A 17255-nucleotide genomic window follows, 5' to 3' on the forward strand; every position below is an offset into this window, starting at 1 on the left:
ACTTCACTGATTTAAAAGCAATCCCATAGAATTGATGGCCATATATTTGATCACTCTTGTTCAAAGCATCTCAAAATGTTCTTTAAGAAATCTCTACTACTCACAAGGAACTGTAAAGCATAACACTTTACCAAAACCTCATTATTCTTAGCCTGGAAATCATCACATTCAGAACATTTATAAACAAAAGCTAGTGTGCTAAAGATAATACCCAGTCTGTTCCAGCTTCTGTCAGAGTATCAAACTTTTTTTCATAAACTGTGAAATAATCATTATATGTGAAAAACAAATTTGATTACTTACTAGTGGCATTCATCTACTTTTTCCAAAACAGCTAATCCATACTTTCTGAATGGGAAGCAAAATAGGTCCTGACTATTTTTGGTCTTTAAAGATCATGAGATTATAATTTCAAGGTTAACATGACTAATGTTCATTAACAGAACACATGGGAATAGTCCATAAAGCAGAAAAGGAATGTAATATTGTTTATATTTTGACAATGATGCACAGATACAGCTTGCTATTATATGCACTCAACAAAAATGGTTTAGATTAAGCCTTTCATCTCTTTTAGGTGAAAACTGTGGTCTTAATATTGAACTCATGGTTTAAATACTGAGAGTTCCTGTTTCTAGGACATTCTGTGGGCCCCATTTTTCAGTACACTGGAACAGTTTTGTGCCTCATTCCTGTCACAAAGCAGTCCAAAAGTCAGCGTAGGCTGACACTTGGATTTCACCAGCACAGGGGAATTTTTGATAAACCCTAGAGCTGCAGGTTTAGCATCTTCTGTGCCCCCTTTCCTAGCTGCTTGTGCTGGAAATGTGACTGGGAAAAGGGTATGTGGCCAGTGTTCTCTTGTGCCCAGCTTCTGCAATAACCACTTGGGGATGTTGGCAACTGGTCTAAATTAGAACATCCTGAGCTGGGAACTCGACTGATATCAGGACAGCCCCAGTGCCAAAGGGAATCCAAAGGTGGCATGGAGCCACTTGTTTGACCCCCTTCTGTGCTGAATGCTCCCTGTTTGCATTTGGACCTATATTTCCCTCCGGTTTAAGGAATACTTTTGTTAATTACAAGCTTTTGCTGTTGGGATTAATATCTGATGGGGTTTTGTCATCCATTTGTCTGGTCCACTGTAAAGCCTAAGGCCAAGATTTTAAAAAGTTTGCCTGGAGTTAGACTCCTAAATCCATAAATAAGAGGCCTGGTTTTTAAGTGCTGAAACCCTTGAAGGCACACCCAGACTATATTTTGCATCAATTGCATATTTTGTAACTAGTTTTTTGTTTTGTTTTGTTTTTTTCCCAAACAGACTGGTCTTACGCCTTTGATGGAAGCTGCTTCTGGAGGGTATGCAGAGGTTGGAAGAGTTCTCCTTGATAAAGGAGCAGATGTCAATGCTCCACCTGTGCCTTCCTCAAGAGATACAGCTTTAACAATTGCAGCAGACAAAGGCCATTACAAGTTCTGTGAGCTCCTGATTAATCGGTGAGTTCTTTCTTATTTCATCAGTAACACACTTGTTCTGTCATAGAGACCCTCTGTGGCTAGAATCTCAGAGATGAGGAATAGAGCTTAAATTCTGTGTTTAAATTGCTTGACTCTGATTTAGAGATTAATGTAGATGGGAGAGATAAGTCCATAGCTCTGTTTTACTCTATGCATCTAAGTGTCTTTTTAGTTTATGCTATAACTTAAATAGCAAAGGATTTCCCAGCATAAGTTTAGTTTTCCAACTCACCACTGAAGATTTGTCAGTGATGGAAAATACGAACTTAAGTGCAGTTTGAACATCCACATTTTTTTAGTAACCTTTTCTATATGTCAGACGTGTGCCCTGTGACCTACATTTTGTCTTTTTAGGGGAGCACATATTGATGTTCGTAACAAGAAAGGAAACACACCGCTCTGGTTGGCAGCTAATGGTGGTCACTTTGATGTAGTGCAGTTACTTGTGCAGGCAGGAGCTGATGTGGATGCGGCAGATAACCGGAAAATTACACCTCTTATGTCAGCATTTCGTAAGGTAAGTTAATAAGGCAAACTTTGATCTCATGTTTCAACACTGAACACTTTCAAAAACCATTTTAAATTGAAATGGGTAGTCTTGAAAGTGTCAGGAATACAACACATTTTTAAGGTAAGTATATTCTGAAGAGTTTAAATCACTGTTTCAATAGAGGGCTAAAATATGGCTCAACACACCTGACTTTTGAGGGGTGACCTGCTTCAGTTTTGTGTATTCATCAGAGCACACTCCCCAATACAGACTCCGTGGCCAACATGCTTCTTGAGCAGTGGGACCCTGCATTCCAGCTGCCTTAGACCCTGGTACCAGTACCACAGCTGTCCCAATTGCCTAGTAGCTTAGACATGTTACCCCAGAGTCCACCTGGCTGTGGGAGCTCTGGTTTCTTGTTAAACTCTTCCAGAAAAACATGGCAGGAAAGCTAGGAGGAACACAAGATTAGCAAAAGAATTCATAGAATATCAGAGTTGGAAGGGACCTCTGGAGGTCAATTGCTTAAGCACAGATAATTTACCCAACACAACACAGTAGAGAGTTGCAAGTCTTTCACAACTAACGCACAAACCTGAATGCAGTTGTCCTAGGGCTGATCTCACCCTGTCTGAGAGTCCTGGATTTGGTAAGCATCCATAGGCTAAGCATACCTTCCCTCCTCCTTAGCCAGGTGGTCTTGGATGTGGTGGTGGTGGTTACCCCTTTGACTCAGAGAAACACTCCTTTTTCTGTACGTCAGCCATGTGTGCCCAGGCGCTGACTTTCCAAAGAGCCAGGGGGTGCTCAACCCCCGACTCTGCCCTGGCCCCACTTCACCCCTTTCCCCAAGGCCCCACCCCCACCTCTTCCTGCCCCCGCTCCACCCCTGTCCTGCTTCTTCCTACCCAGTTCCGCCCCCTGCCCAGAGTGCCACGTCCTCACTCCTCTCCCTGCCCAGCCTCCTGCGTGCCACAAAATAGCTGATTGCAGCAGGTGGGAGGTGTGGGGAGATGCTGATCCACAGGACCTGCCAGTGGGTGGGGATGGGAGGGCATGGAGGGAAGTTGTTGATGGGTGGGCTACCGGTGGGTGCTCAGCACCCACCATTTTTTTTCCCCATGAGTACTCCAGCTCCGGAGCACCCACGGAGTCACCACCTATGTCCCTCTTTTTCCCCATTTGCTTCAGACAGGGGAGTTCCAGGCTCCAGCCCCCTCCCCACCAGCTTCTGTGTAGAGACAAATTCAAAGTCAATGCCCCTGTTAGTGGGGAAAACCCATTGTTCTAGTATGGGAGAGTCATTCAATGCTGTTGGCCCTAGATTGCTCTGTCATAGCTTCTCAAGCATAATCTTTCCTCTAGGTATTAAGCCCCTTTTACAAATTGGAGGCAGTGTGACTTTGTGGACAGAACACTGAACTGGGACTCAGGAGACCTCAGTTCTATTTTCACTCAGGCATTGACCTGGATAAGTCATTTCAATGGAGTGCTGCAGTTTCCCCATCCATAAAATGGGACTAAGAGTGCCTGCCTCCTTTGTAAAGTGTTTTGAGATCTTCTAATGAGAAGTGTGTTTATAAGAGTTAAGTGATATTCTTATTTATTAATCCACAAAGGAGGCTACACACAAAGTAGAGCCCCAATGCAAAACGGAGTACATAGTTTGACACAGATGCATCCCCCAGGCTCTCAAAAATTGAGCTTATTAAATTAATTTTAAAAAAAAAGAATCTCTCCCAACATGTCTTGTCCTTTATCTTTTAGACTGGAATCTATTTGGGGAAGGGACTATCTTTGTTACTGTTTTGTACACCACTAAGCTCATTGTCAGTACTTTACAAACACTAATAGATGTTTTGGTACTTGGCAACATTTTATTTTAAATTACCATTTCAGGTTTTAGCTTTATAACTGTCATGTCAGCTAAAATTGCCATCCGCTCACTTTCATATTTATAGGACACTATAATTTTATTTTATTTATTTCATTTTACAGGGTCATGTGAAAGTAGTTCAGTACCTTGTGAAAGAAGTTAACCAGTTTCCTTCAGACATCGAGTGCATGCGATATATAGCAACGATAACTGACAAGGTGAGTTTAATTGACTTTTTGAGAATTGACTTAATGCTTTAAGGATATTTAAAAATACGAAGGTGACCATACCCAGGTCTTAAGTTATATAAAATTGAAACCACACGTTTTGAATGTTAATAACATGTTTCATATTAAAAGTTTGGTGCCCAAATGGTAGATCCAAGGCCATTTAAAGACTGAATGGATAATTGAGCTTTATTACTACTATGTGAAACTTTCTCTTCCCACTATTTGTTATGTGGCCTTTGTCTTGCCCAGAGCACCTTCAGGTGCTTCTTTCTGAGCATATGTGAAATGCCTATCTTTAACTCTTAAAATTCTGGAGCTAAAAAATTTCTTTGTGGAATCTTAAAATACATATATAAATTTATTTCAGTTTTTATACAGCAACTTATTTAAATCTTTCCATCATGGGTTCATCACTTTTTTCTCTTAAATCAGATTAAAATAATGTTAACAAATCTAGTTATAGAAAAATGAAAAACGTTCAAAAGTCAGGTTACAGCCAACTATTCTGTCACTCTCTATCAGAGTGAGTCATATGTAACTTAGTTATTCTTCCTTCTACTTCAGAACAGTAGAGGATTAAGGGGAAAGGCCAACAGCAAAACTTTAATTCAATTTTATTCTTGGTTTTTAGGACCGTTTTTTAAATACTAAAGTAATGAAGGAACGGGGACCAAATTAACATAAATGTATTCCTAATTTTAAAAACACTTCATACCTATTAGAGGAACTTTTCAGATGTTCATGAAACTTTATTCCTCCCAGTTTGGGTAATGTGCTTTCTTTATTGCAAAACTATCTTTTAAAAAAAAGCTACTTTACAAATGTTAGCACTCTGTATCTTAGCATATTGGAGTATCATAGAATCATAGAATATCAGAGTTGGCAGGGACCTCAGGAGGTCATCTAGTCCAACTCCCTGCTCAAAGCAGGATCAATCCCCAACTAAATTATCTCAGCCAGGGCTTTGTCAAGCCTGACCTTAAAAACGTCAAAGGAAGGAGATTCCACCACCTCCCTAGGTAATGCATTCCAGTGCTTCACCACCCTCCTAGTGAAAAAGTTTTTCCTAATATCCAACCTAAACCTCCCCCACTGCAACTTGAGACCATTACTCCTTGTTCTGTCATCTGCTACCACTGAGAACAGTCTAGAGCCATCCTCTTTGGAACCCCCTTTCAGGTAGTTGAAAGCAACTATCAGATCCCCCTCATTCTTCTCTTCCGCAGACTAAACAATCCCAGTTCCCTCAGCCTCTTCTCATAAGTCATGTGTTCCAGCCCCCTAATCATTTTTGTTGCCCTCCACTGGACTCTCTCCAATTTTTCCACATCCTTCTTGTAGTGTGGTGCCCAAAACTGGACACAGTACTCCAGATGAGGCCTCACCAATGTCGAATAGAGGGGAGCGATCACATCCCTCAATCTGCTGGCAATGCCCCTACTTATACAGCCCAAAATGCCGTTAGCCTTCTTGGCAACAAGGGCACACTGTTGACTCATATCCAGCTTCTCGTCCACTGTGACCCCTAGGCCCTTTTCTGCAGAACTGCTACCTAGCCATTCGGTCCCTAGTCCGTAGCAATGCATGGGATTCTTCCGTCCTAAGTGCAGGACTCTGCACTTGTCTTTGTCGAACCTCATCAGATTTCTTTTGGCCCAATCCTCTGTGTCTAGGTCCCTCTGTATCCTATCCCTACCCTCCAGCGTATCTACCACTCCTCCCAGTTTAGTGTCATTTGCAAACTTGCTGAGGGTGCAGTCCACGCCATTCTCCAGATCATTAATGAAGATCTTGAACAAAACTGGCCCCAGGACTGACCTTGGGGCACTCCGCTTGATACCGGCTGCCAGCTAGACATAGAGCCATTGATCACTACCCGTTGAGCCCAACAATCTAGCCAGCTTTCTGTCCACCTTATAGTCCATTCTTTAACTTGCTGGCAAGTTAGTTGTATGTTTGGCTCACTGGTACTTCTAATCATACCCTTTAAGAGCAAGCTGCAATAATTAACTTCAGATTTTCAGGATTGTTTTAATAAAATAACTCTTATTCTTCAGGAACTACTGAAGAAGTGTCACCAGTGTGTGGAGACAATTGTGAAGGCTAAAGACCAGCAAGCTGCAGAAGCAAATAAGAACGCAAGTATCCTGCTGAAGGAGCTAGACCTGGAAAAGGTGAGTGGCGAAATCTGTCATCTTAGGTTAGTTCTTGGCTACTGCATCTGCATATGGCAACTTTTTCTTGCAGATGTGTGTAAACTTACAGGTTTTCCCTACTTCAAATTTGTAACTGCTACAAAATATAAATTAATGATGTTTTTAAATATAAAAGGAGGATTTGGGGATATGTCAGTAAATAGATAATTAACCCAAAAGGTGGCTTTTAGAAACCCCTTTGGTTGTACTGATTTTTTTTTCCACCCAACTTTGGCTTTTTTGGGACCCGAGAATTTTTCAGGCAGGGACCAGGGGGCCTGGCAGCCAAGACCACCTGACCTCTATGGCAGCAGGCCTGCAGGGAGCAGAAGGATGCACACCCTGAATGTTGGTCCCCCCGCCAGACAGAGCCCCCTCCTTATCCCTGCCCTTCAGCACTGCTCCAGGACTGAGCTCAGGATGGGCTCTGGCCAGCGGGGGGGAGGTCAGTACTCACAGGGTGCAGCCTTCCACTCTCCTCCTAACACCCCTTCCCTCAAACCCCCTCCGCCGCCCCCCGAGCCCTTCAATGTGGCTCATCTGCTTCCTCTGCACAGTGGGGAGTAAGAAGGGCAGGGAGCTGGAAGGCTTCTTCAGCTGCTATGTAGTGAGTACCTCTACATGCTGTGAGGACTAGGCACCCCCCCATGCCACTGTTGCCCTTTGTTAGTTTGTTCTTACAATTATCACCGTTTCTAAAAAATGTTGACTATACACCGATAAATTCCCATTAAATTAACAAAAAAAATTAAAAACCAAAATTGAACTCTTATTTACATGTCACAATTCAGTGGATTTGGCATCTCTGCCTGGCTGCAGCTAGCATATACTATAATGATGAAATATTCTATTTTTCATTCATTGCCTGTGTGAATCTCCATTATAGAAGGTGCATGTGCCCCAAGTGCACAAGCTCAGCTCTGTTTGAATAGTAGTGTCTCTTGGGGCTGCAGTGTGCAACCTGGATGTTCTTGCACTCCTACTTCAGAATATCCAATGCTGGACAGCCCCACCCACCATCCAGCCCTTCTGACCTCCATAGGCAACAAGTTGGAACTCGTTTGTGTCCATAACTACTCCCACTAGTTCCTTTTAGGAAATTTTAGGCTTGTTACTTTTTTGGTTAATTAAGCTGTTTGCCAGCGTTTTGCATTACTCTGTACTTTAGTTGGATGCAGAATGTGAAAACATGAAGTGTCTTCAGTTAAAACTGTTAATATATATAAAACAATATCAGCTTGTTCTATGACTTATCTTAAAGCAGACCTTTGAGCTGTCAGATCAGTTAAACAGAGTTCAGCTGGATATGAGACTTCAAAAGAATTACTCCCATCCCCATGTGCTGCAAAGTAGTGCAATCAGTGACTGAGTCAATAATTAACAGTCATCCATTTGATAATGCTGCAGTGCCCAGAATAGCATTATGGGGTGCTGGGCTGCATTAGGGACTTTTTTTGTACAGGAGAGTGAAAGTGGAGCTTTTGACTCTTTACAATAATTAACTCACCATGTTATTTTTCACAAGAGAGAAGTTTTACCAAATTCCATTTTTACTAATTATCTTTAGCCTCCTTCTGTCGCATTAAATTTCATTTAGTTATTTTTCACTTCATCTGCTAACCTACAGTTTAGTGTTGTTGGTACTAACTGCCTCATTGTACCAAAGAACACATCTCTATCATGCTGGTTGCATGCAGCTTGGTGACTGATTTTTCTTTTTCCTTGATAAGTCTTATTTTGAAAACTGCAGTCCATCTAGTCCACTACTTCTATTTAATTTCTGTTAATTCTGCTGTCATTGTCATGGCTTTTCTGCATAATGATTCAGGTCATAACGGAATTTTTCTTGATTATCTACCCTCAGACATTTTTTCCATTGAAGCCCTGAATTTGTAAACATAAGAGAATATTAATCTTTGGTATTAATGCATGGTAGAACTACATATTAATGCTTTTCCCATAGTCAAGAGAAGAGAGCAGAAAACAGGCTCTTGCAGCTAAGAGAGAAAAGAGAAAGGAAAAGAGAAAGAAGAAGAAAGAGGAGCAAAAAAGAAAACAAGAGGAAGATGAGGAAAACAAACCTAAGGAAACTTTAGAGCTGCAAGAAGATGATGATGAAGAGGAGAATGATGATGAAGGTGAAGAATATCTAATGTTTTTACTATTCTGTGGCGGGAAAGCACTTGTTGGATTGTATAAATGTTTCTAAATCCTTTTTGGTGAAAAGCTATTTTAGGTGCCATTGTTTTCTTCATACTGGAAAGGAGGAGCAGTTAGTCAATAGGTTTATTCACTCTGAATATTCTTCCTATATATCTGCAAGAACGCAATGTAGAAAATATTTAAAATGTTTAAGAAAGTATTACTCTTGGGGGAATTCTGCACTACTGCACATGTGCAGAATTCATGTCCCCTGCAGATTTCTTTGCTTCCCTGCAAAAAAATGACTTTCTGACAGGAAAGCAAAGGGAAGGCCAAGAGCGATCATGTGCTCTTCCACAGCAGTGCAGGCATGTTGTTTCTGGCGCTAGGAGCATCCGGCAGGGGCTGGGAATGCCCTAGTGGCTCCTATGCTGCGCTGGACTCTGCTGCTAATCCTGGCTGGGCTGGAGAGGATGGGACTTGCTCTTCCTCTGCAAGAAGTGGCCAGGGCCAGGTTTATGGCAGAGTCAGACCCACCTCCAGAAACCTCCCCCAGCTGCAGGAAGTTCCGCGTGCAGCCCTCCCCTCCCCCCCCCACCCCCCCATGTCCTGCCCCATCACTCCTCAGCCACAGGGCTCACTGTGCGGACAGCTACTCCTCTGTGCATTCAGGCCCCCCTTCCCCCCCCAAGTTTCACCTTCTGCATCCAGAGGTGACCCCCCGATGAGCCCCCTTCACCTAGACACCCACCCACTGAACCCCAGCTAACTGCACCCAGGCCCCCACCCTGACCAGCCCCACCCCTCTATACCTGGACCACCCCAATGAGCCCCCAGACCCTCACACACACACAACCTCCCATCCTGCCGAGCCTAACCTCTGCATCCAGAACCCCAATGCCCTCACCTAGACCCCCCCAGCAAGCCCCAACCACCTTCACCTGAACCCCACGACAAACCCCTGTGCATCCAGATCCCCCCGCGTCGACTCCTACCGTGAGCCACCTGAACCCACATTGTCCCACACAGAACCCTCTTACCCCCACACCTGAATCCCCCACACACTAAGCCACTCCACACTTGGATCCTGCTGGGCTGAGCCTACTTGCCCACACCTCATGCACCTGGCACAGAGGGACAGGGCCTCAGGGTGTTTCTGGGGCAGGCCCAGCCCTTGTGCTGTGTCAGCATCAGGAGCAACCTCACCACCGAGTCTGTGTCCCCAGGTGGGTGGCTACAGGGTGATCTCCGATCTCCATGCAGCCAGTGGCATGTGCTTCCCCACTGCCATGCCAGAGCCTCCACATTTAGTTACTAACAAATAAAATTTGTAGAACTTTAAAATATTGCGCACAGAATTTTTATTTTTTTACACAGAATTCCCACAGGAGTAAAGTATATTCTGCCATTGTTAAACGCCTTCCACTATGAAAATGCACATCTGTACTAATGATAGAATGGAGACTTTTGTATGTGTAGTGTGTGTACATGTCTCAAATTTGTATTTTTGAGGAAGTCTTAATGGCAGGCTGACTATATCAATTGGTTCTGTCTACAATGCTCACTATAGCAGGAGTGGCGTTGGTGTACAAAGCAAAAGTCATGGAAGTATAGCTTTTAAAATTTTAGGCTTCCTAGGCATTGTTTTGTACCCTAAATAACTTATTTTGGGATTTTAGTGCAGATAGTACAGATTTTAGTGCTTGTTCTGTGCTAATCGTGAAAGATTTGAGCAGGAATGAGCTTTTTAAAACCTGACTTGACTTAGATTTTTAAAATGTCTAATTTCCCTTCAGGGAGGGTGAAATATTTCATCCTTGAAGAAAGGAAAGCTCTTGCTGAGTTTAATTGTCTGGCCTTTTGTGTCACTGCAGTGTTTCAGAGCTCCTGCTCTGCATTAGTTTCCCATGCAACTGTCATTGTTCCCAGTGAAACTAGTTCTGTTGTTACCATCGTATCCCCTCAACCACACATGAAATCTAGGATTTTTAAATCACTAGAATGGCTGAATTCCTTACTCTAGTGACAGCTAACACAAATGTAACTTTAGTTGTAATTTTCTTAACAAGTAAGACTTTTTTTATATTAAATGTTTTATGTTGTATGTTGACTTTTTTTTCCCCAGTGGAGCAAGAAGTTCCTATAGAGCCTCCGAGCGCAACCACTACAACCACAATTGGAATCTCTGCAACATCAGCTACTTTCACAAATGTCTTCGGGAAAAAGAGAGCCAATGTGGTAACAACCCCTAGCACGAATAGAAAAAATAAAAAGAACAAAACGAAGGACACTCCTCAAAATGTGCAGATAATTTTGCCAGATCAGCATATATCTCTAGCACAGCAAAAAGCAGATAAAAATAAAATAAACGGAGAGCCAAGAGGTGGTGGTGCAGGTGGGAATAGCGATTCTGATAACCTGGATAGCACAGATTGCAATAGCGAGAGTAGCAGTGGAGGTAAAAGCCAGGAGTTGAACTTCACTATGGATACAAACCCTTCTGGTGATAGGGGATATGCCTCATTACTGCTCCCTTCTCAGGAAGAAAAGACAAGCACCTCAGCTTCAAAAATACAAACAAGGTGAGTCTTCAGTTACTCTACCCTGCCCTCTCATGACTGCTGCTTGGTCTGTCCCATTGTGAATCTGTTTACTGCGGCTTAGATTTTACAGAATGTGGTCAATCTCCTCACCTTGTGGTGCTGGGATCCAAGAATTCTGCTTTGTTTAGTTTTGATTCTGGACCAGTTGGACATGACTGAAAGTCAAAACAATCCAATGGCTCCTCAGTAGCCTGTGTAAAATAAGTTGGAGGTTCAGTCCAGTTCCTGTGAACATGTTAACCACACAAAATACACTAATTGGCATTGACGGCGTTCATATTGCAGAAGCTGTGGTCTAAATAGGGGCATTGAGAATGAAAAAAAAAATTGAGAACTGTTTTAATTGATAGTTTTGTCTAACCTCTTAAAATTTATGCTCTGCAACTACTTTAACTACTTTTATTTTATAGTCTGTAATCAATACATATCTGTTCCCAGACTTGAAGGTGACGCTAATCCCAATTCATTATCAGCAAGTTATAAATCTGTGTCCCTGCCTCTGACCTCTCCAAACATAAAGCTGAACCTTACTAGTCCAAAAAGAGGTCAGAAAAGAGAAGAAGGCTGGAAAGAAGTGGTTAGAAGGTAATGGGTTTTAATTCTGTGTTTTCAAATTATGTATAGACTTTTTTTGATTTATAAACTGTGTACTTACACAGAACATTCAGCAGAGTTAGCGTGACTGTAATGATTTATAGAAGCCCTTCTTCCTTTGTGCTTGCAATGCTTTGCAAACAAATGACAATCATTATGGGTGGTAATTACAATTCAAAAAGCCAAACATGGGATCAGTATTTTACAGTAGGAGTGGGATCCTTCCCAGGGCCTGACTCTAATCAGAAGGAAACACCTGCAGGGAGGGGGAGTTTATTCTAGCTCTTCTTTAAGTGGCGAGGAATAAGCCAACGCTCCATTGGTAAAAAAGGAATACAGCAGCAAAAGCTCTGACACACTTCAGTTTCACATGGGATCCCTCAAAGATTGGTAGGTGTCAATGAAGATCCACAGGGAGGTGGACAACGGACTGAGACATGGTGCTTATTATGTTGACCCACATTCTGGCTGCTGATTCTGCTCCAACTCATTCATGATCCTAAAATAGACTTAGGAGCATGGTTATATAGTTCAAGAGCTTCAGCTTCTGAAATGGCAGCTCCTTCCTCTTCCTTGAAAATGTACATAATTTTGTTTCATTGGGTGGCTTGTGGCCGTATTTTAGTCATTCGTTCTGTCTATATGTAGCTGGAAATTGTTTAAATTTTCTACCTTTTTTTTTACTCGCTTTGTTGAAGTGAGATAAGCATGAAAACATAAATCCTAAATTTTTGCATTTAGCCCTGACTTAGCGTCTCACATTCTGAAATGCAGGATTTTGACTAAATGTCCTTTTTAGAGCATCTTTTAGCTTGTGTACATGGAACACTGTTTTAGAGAGGACTTGAAGTTTGAGTTATGGGGAAGCTGTCTTTTTTTAGCAAATGAAAAATCTATGCAATTAAAATCTAAGATAAGTTCCGACCTCATCAGTTCACACCAATTAAAATGTGCGATTTTCCCATACTTTGGTGATTGTGTATGTTCATAAATATTGTTCCCTTTTATGAGATGTGTATGATAGTCATAGATTTTTCCCTCTCCCCCCCCCACCCCCAAACTTGGTGAGTTGTGAAGGCATGACACTGTAAAAAGGCAGATAGCTGCCTTTACCAGGGCTGCACACAGACCCAGTGGTGAGCTGGAGCCGGTTCGTGCAAACCAGTTGTTAAATTTTGAACCAGTTTTAGAACTGGTTGGTAAAAATTGTTACGACTCCCTGAGCTCCCGGCCAGGGAGGCTCCCCCGGCGCCTCCCCCCTCTCGCAGAACCTCAGTATACTGCGCTGCCAGTGCTCTGGACCGCTCCTGGGCAACTCTGCAGCTCCTGCCGCTTTGAGCAGCATGGTAAGGGGTAGGGCTGCGAGCTCCAGCGGGCCGCACAGCATCTGTCATGCTTCCCTGAGCAGCATGGTAAGGGGGCCGGGCTGGAGCTGGGAGGAAGGGTTGGATAAGGGGCAGGGAGCAGTTGGAGGGGGCGGAGGTTCTGGGGGGGGCGGTCAGGGAATGGGGGGGTGGGGGATTGGGTAGGGTGTGGGAGTTCCGGGGCGGGGTCTGTTGGGCAGGACTGTGTAACCACTAGGCAGACTAGGCGGCCGCCTAGGGCACCAACTGTTTGGGGGCGCGAAAAAGCGGTGCCCCACAAATTTTTTTGAAACAGTGGAGCACAAGGCTGCTGCTGCTCCTTGCCTCCCAGCTCCAGAGGGGCCGACAGTGGCGCGGCCAGTCCCTCCCCCCGGGGGAGCAGCCGGCGGCTGAGCAGGGAAGGGGAGGGTCTAGCGCTAGCAGCTGCGCCGCCTTGCCTGTGCTGCGGGCCAAGTCGGGTTGCCCCTGGGGCTCTCAGCAGCGGCTACTGCTATGAGCCCCGGGGTAGCGGGGAGCCCAGCTCAGCCTGCAACGTGTGGGGACTGGCTGCCTGCATCGCCGTTGAGAGCCCCGGGGGCAGCGGGGTGCCCAGCTCAGCCGTGGTGCAGGGAAGAAGGCACAGCTGCGCTCTGCTCTTCAGGCGGAGAAGCTGGGTGTCTACTCTGCCTGCAAGGTGCCTACCCGGGCTGCGGGGAGCCGCACGGGCCTGCAGAGCACCGGCGGGTGGGCAGGGCCAGTCCCTGGCCTGGGGAATGGTGTATGTGGGAGCAACCCAGGCACCCCTCTCCCAGCCAGTGGCACCGACCAGCTACCTTCTCCCCTGTGCACCCCCTGCCCAAACAACCCACCTTGTCCTGCCACTTTTGCCTCTGGGCAACCTCCACCCGGCAACCCCCCCTTGCCAGCCACAGTCACCTTCACCCCTGCATCAACCTCGGGACCCCACCCACCCACCTGCCCACTCCTCCCTTGTGCAAACTCCTCCCTGCCACCTTCACCCCCCTGCAACAACTCCCTGGCACATACACACCCCCGCCTGCCAGCCCCTTGCAACAACCCCCTCCTGCCCACTTCTCCCTTGTGCCACACCCTCCCTGCAACGAGCCCCTTTTGCCTCTGTGCAATCTGTTCCCTGCCACTACACCCCCACCCCCTCCACCTCTTGGCACATCCCTTGAATCAGAACTTTTTATAGGGAACCGGTTGTTAAGATTTTGGTAGCTTATCACTGCACAGACCCCACTATTGATCCTGAAGCTGCTACACCTCTCCAGACAGGTCTCTTAAGTCTCCTAGTTTAGTCATTTGCTTTACTTTTACTGTGTTTGGTATGATGTTTCTGTCAGAGCTGCTGTGGTTCTAGAAATTTCTTTCTAAAATGGTGGATTTTGATAACCCTAAGAACTCAAGATTTGTTAAGGAAGGAATGTGCTCACAAAATGTCTACCCTGGGCCAGAATTTGCTGTGCCCTGCCCTGAGTAGCAGAGCACACATATCGTCTAAGAGCCTTGTAACAACTCACGTGTCCTTTTCAAAGTAACTAGGTGTTGCACATGTTTATTACTTCCTAAAGCCTATCCCACAATCTGGCTGGTGAATCTTGCTCATATGCTCAGGGTTCGGCTGATCGCCATATTTGGGGTCGAGAAGGAATTTTCCTCCAGGACAGATTGGAAGAGGCCCTGGAGGTTTTTTGCCTTCCTCTGTAGCATGGGGCACGGGTCACTTGCTGGGGGATTCTCTGCTTCTTGAAGTCTTTTTAAACCACGATTTGAGGACTTCAGTAGCTCAGACATGGTGAGAGGTTTATCGCAGGAGCGTGTGGGTGAGATTCTGTGGCCTGCATTGTGCAGGAGGTCAGACTAGATGATCATAATGGTCCCTTCTGACCTTAATATTTATGAATCTATGAATTCCAAGACCAAGAACTATCCTAACTCCCACTCCCTCAAAGCACCCAATTGGGTAGAAGGGATGTCTATCAAAGAAATAACCAATGAAAAGATTTCTTCTATCCTTGACAGGCAAGTAGGCAGAGTTTTGAAAGATCCTGCCCCTAGCAACACTCTGCAGCCAACACCAGTTGAGCAATTTCAGCTGCAGAGAGGAGGGCGCTGCTGTTCAGGAGCAAAAAGGTACTGTTTTGGGCATTTTTTTCAAACTAAAAAACAATGAGCTTGGTGGGTGGGGAGGGAGGCATTAGAGGGTGGGTGAGGAGTCTGGTTCTGGGTGCTATTTAGAGCTTGTCTGAGGAATGAATTCCTTGGTGGTGAGGAGGGTGTCTGAGTGGGTGGATAGGGGTTTACTTCAGGGAGTGGATTGAGGAGGGTAAGGGAGACTGGAATGCAACTAGGGTCCTTGTGAATCATATGGAAAGCTCTTGGAAGCTACATGAGGAAGGGAGCTTCGTCATGGAGAGGGGGAGATTGGGAACTCCAATAGAGAGAAGTCTTTATACTAATGCAGATCCAAAGGGGAGGGGATTGGAACATGAGAAATGCTGGGGGTGAGGGCATAGTGTGTATTCTAAGAGCATTGTTTGGGGAGATTGGGATGATAGTGTGAATTTTGTGGATGGCAGGAGACCAGTAACTTAAAAGACGAGACATATTAGAATGTTAATATTTTCAGCTGGTCAGTGTAAAAACTATCCATTTTACATTACACATGTTTAACATTTCCTGCCTAATTTCTTGCTGCTAGTATAATCTAAAATATTAAATATGACTAAACTTAAAATGTAGGTGAAGCTGGCAATAACATAGAGATGTACAGTCTATAGTCTGTTCAGATTCTTGAACCTTCATCAGTGTTTCCTGAAACCCCTTGGAATTCCCTCTAATTGTACAGTTCACAAATTGCAATATGCCACTGTTAAGCTTGAAAGTCATGTATGGGTTTGAGAGGTCCAGTCTTTGAAGTCTGGCAGCAAGGGTCCTAAAGGGACCTTGGCTGGGGTCTGGAATGCAAGCATAGCTGGTGTTCTAAGGCTTCCCATTACCATATGCCTGCACTGATCCACCAATGCCATATGAATTTGAAAATCCTAGCAGTTCATTTAATAAGTCCATTGAATGTTTGGGTTGCAGTGTCATGGCCTAAATATAAATGTACTTCTGAAAATCTGTGCTGTCTTCATAGTGGCTTCCAGCATCCCTTTGGACCCTTGAATTGCACAGTTGGCCTGCTTGCTATAAATCATTGCGTAGGGTCACTGGCAATCTTCCAGCGCATTTGTGGTTTCTCACTTGAGGTCTAGGAGACATTAATTCTCCCAGGATGTTGGATCAAGACCCAGACTTTAAAGTCTTGCTCAAGCAGGTGGTATTTCAAAGATTATCAGTGTGAATATGTTAGAAAAGTTTCCGTCTGGCCATATACCAGTAGAAGCAATTTGTATCCAATGGCTAATCCCTGTGATCCAAAGATGCTTGATACTAATTAAAATGTGAAGTAGGAGAGTCACTTAGGATTTCATATCATTTACATTTTAAAAATGTACAGCTTAGGACAAAAGATGAAGAACTATATGTCCAAAACAGCATGTATATTGTATAATGTGCATCTATATGATGTGATATACTTGGCTGAATAAGTATTCTGAAGAAACTTCAGAAGTGCTCAGGATAACAAGTAATGTCAGTGGGGAAGTTTTAGAGAGGCCCCGAAGAGTGAATTCAATACCAGCAGAAAACCACTTACTGACCTAAAATGTAAAAATATTGGGATGTTCAGTTGCCAAACAAAACAGATTTTGGCACTTTTTAAATTTCTCTAAAATGATTTAACAAATTTGCAATCTTTGTGATATAGGTCTAAGAAATTATCTGTCCCAGCTTCTGTCGTATCTAGAATAATGGGAAGAGGTGGGTGCAACATCACAGCAATTCAAGATGTCACTGGTGCTCATATTGATGTGGACAAACAAAAAGATAAGAATGGAGAGAGAATGATCACAATAAGGTACGGTACATGGAAACAAAATAATTGTAAATTGACTTGGTACAAGTTCTTTTCTTACGAAGTCTGCTTATCTTTAAGGTACGACATATTGGCTCTTTGGCACTAGTGTATAGTGCATAAATTGCTGACAGCAGGACATGCTGAAAATCTGATACACAAAGTTAAACCATAAAATAAGCAAATATCAAGAAATAAAACTTCTTGACTGTTCCATTCAAGTACTGTACTAATATAGGAAAAATAAATTGTTTAGTTCAAGAAGTGGTGCAACAAAGTGAG

The 17255-nt window shown here is 43.9% G+C and overlaps 1 protein-coding gene across 13 annotated transcripts in view; it reads left to right on the forward strand.

Annotated features, from left to right (window-relative positions):
* The window catches only part of ANKHD1 (ankyrin repeat and KH domain containing 1), a 213748-nt gene that overhangs the window by 180134 nt on the left and 16359 nt on the right, over nt 1-17255 (forward strand). For all 13 annotated transcript variants that reach the window (XM_048862541.2, XM_048862545.2, XM_048862543.2 and 10 more), the window contains 9 exons: nt 1322-1497; nt 1873-2035; nt 4007-4102; nt 6172-6288; nt 8273-8447; nt 10577-11033; nt 11493-11639; nt 15038-15148; nt 16827-16976. In XM_048862541.2, the coding sequence (XP_048718498.1) occupies nt 1322-1497; nt 1873-2035; nt 4007-4102; nt 6172-6288; nt 8273-8447; nt 10577-11033; nt 11493-11639; nt 15038-15148; nt 16827-16976 (1592 nt within the window). The remainder of the gene's footprint in view (nt 1-1321; nt 1498-1872; nt 2036-4006; nt 4103-6171; nt 6289-8272; nt 8448-10576; nt 11034-11492; nt 11640-15037; nt 15149-16826; nt 16977-17255) is intronic.

The sequence above is a fragment of the Caretta caretta genome, chromosome 8, assembly GCF_965140235.1.
Source record: "Caretta caretta isolate rCarCar2 chromosome 8, rCarCar1.hap1, whole genome shotgun sequence".
Taxonomy (NCBI): domain Eukaryota; kingdom Metazoa; phylum Chordata; order Testudines; family Cheloniidae; genus Caretta; species Caretta caretta.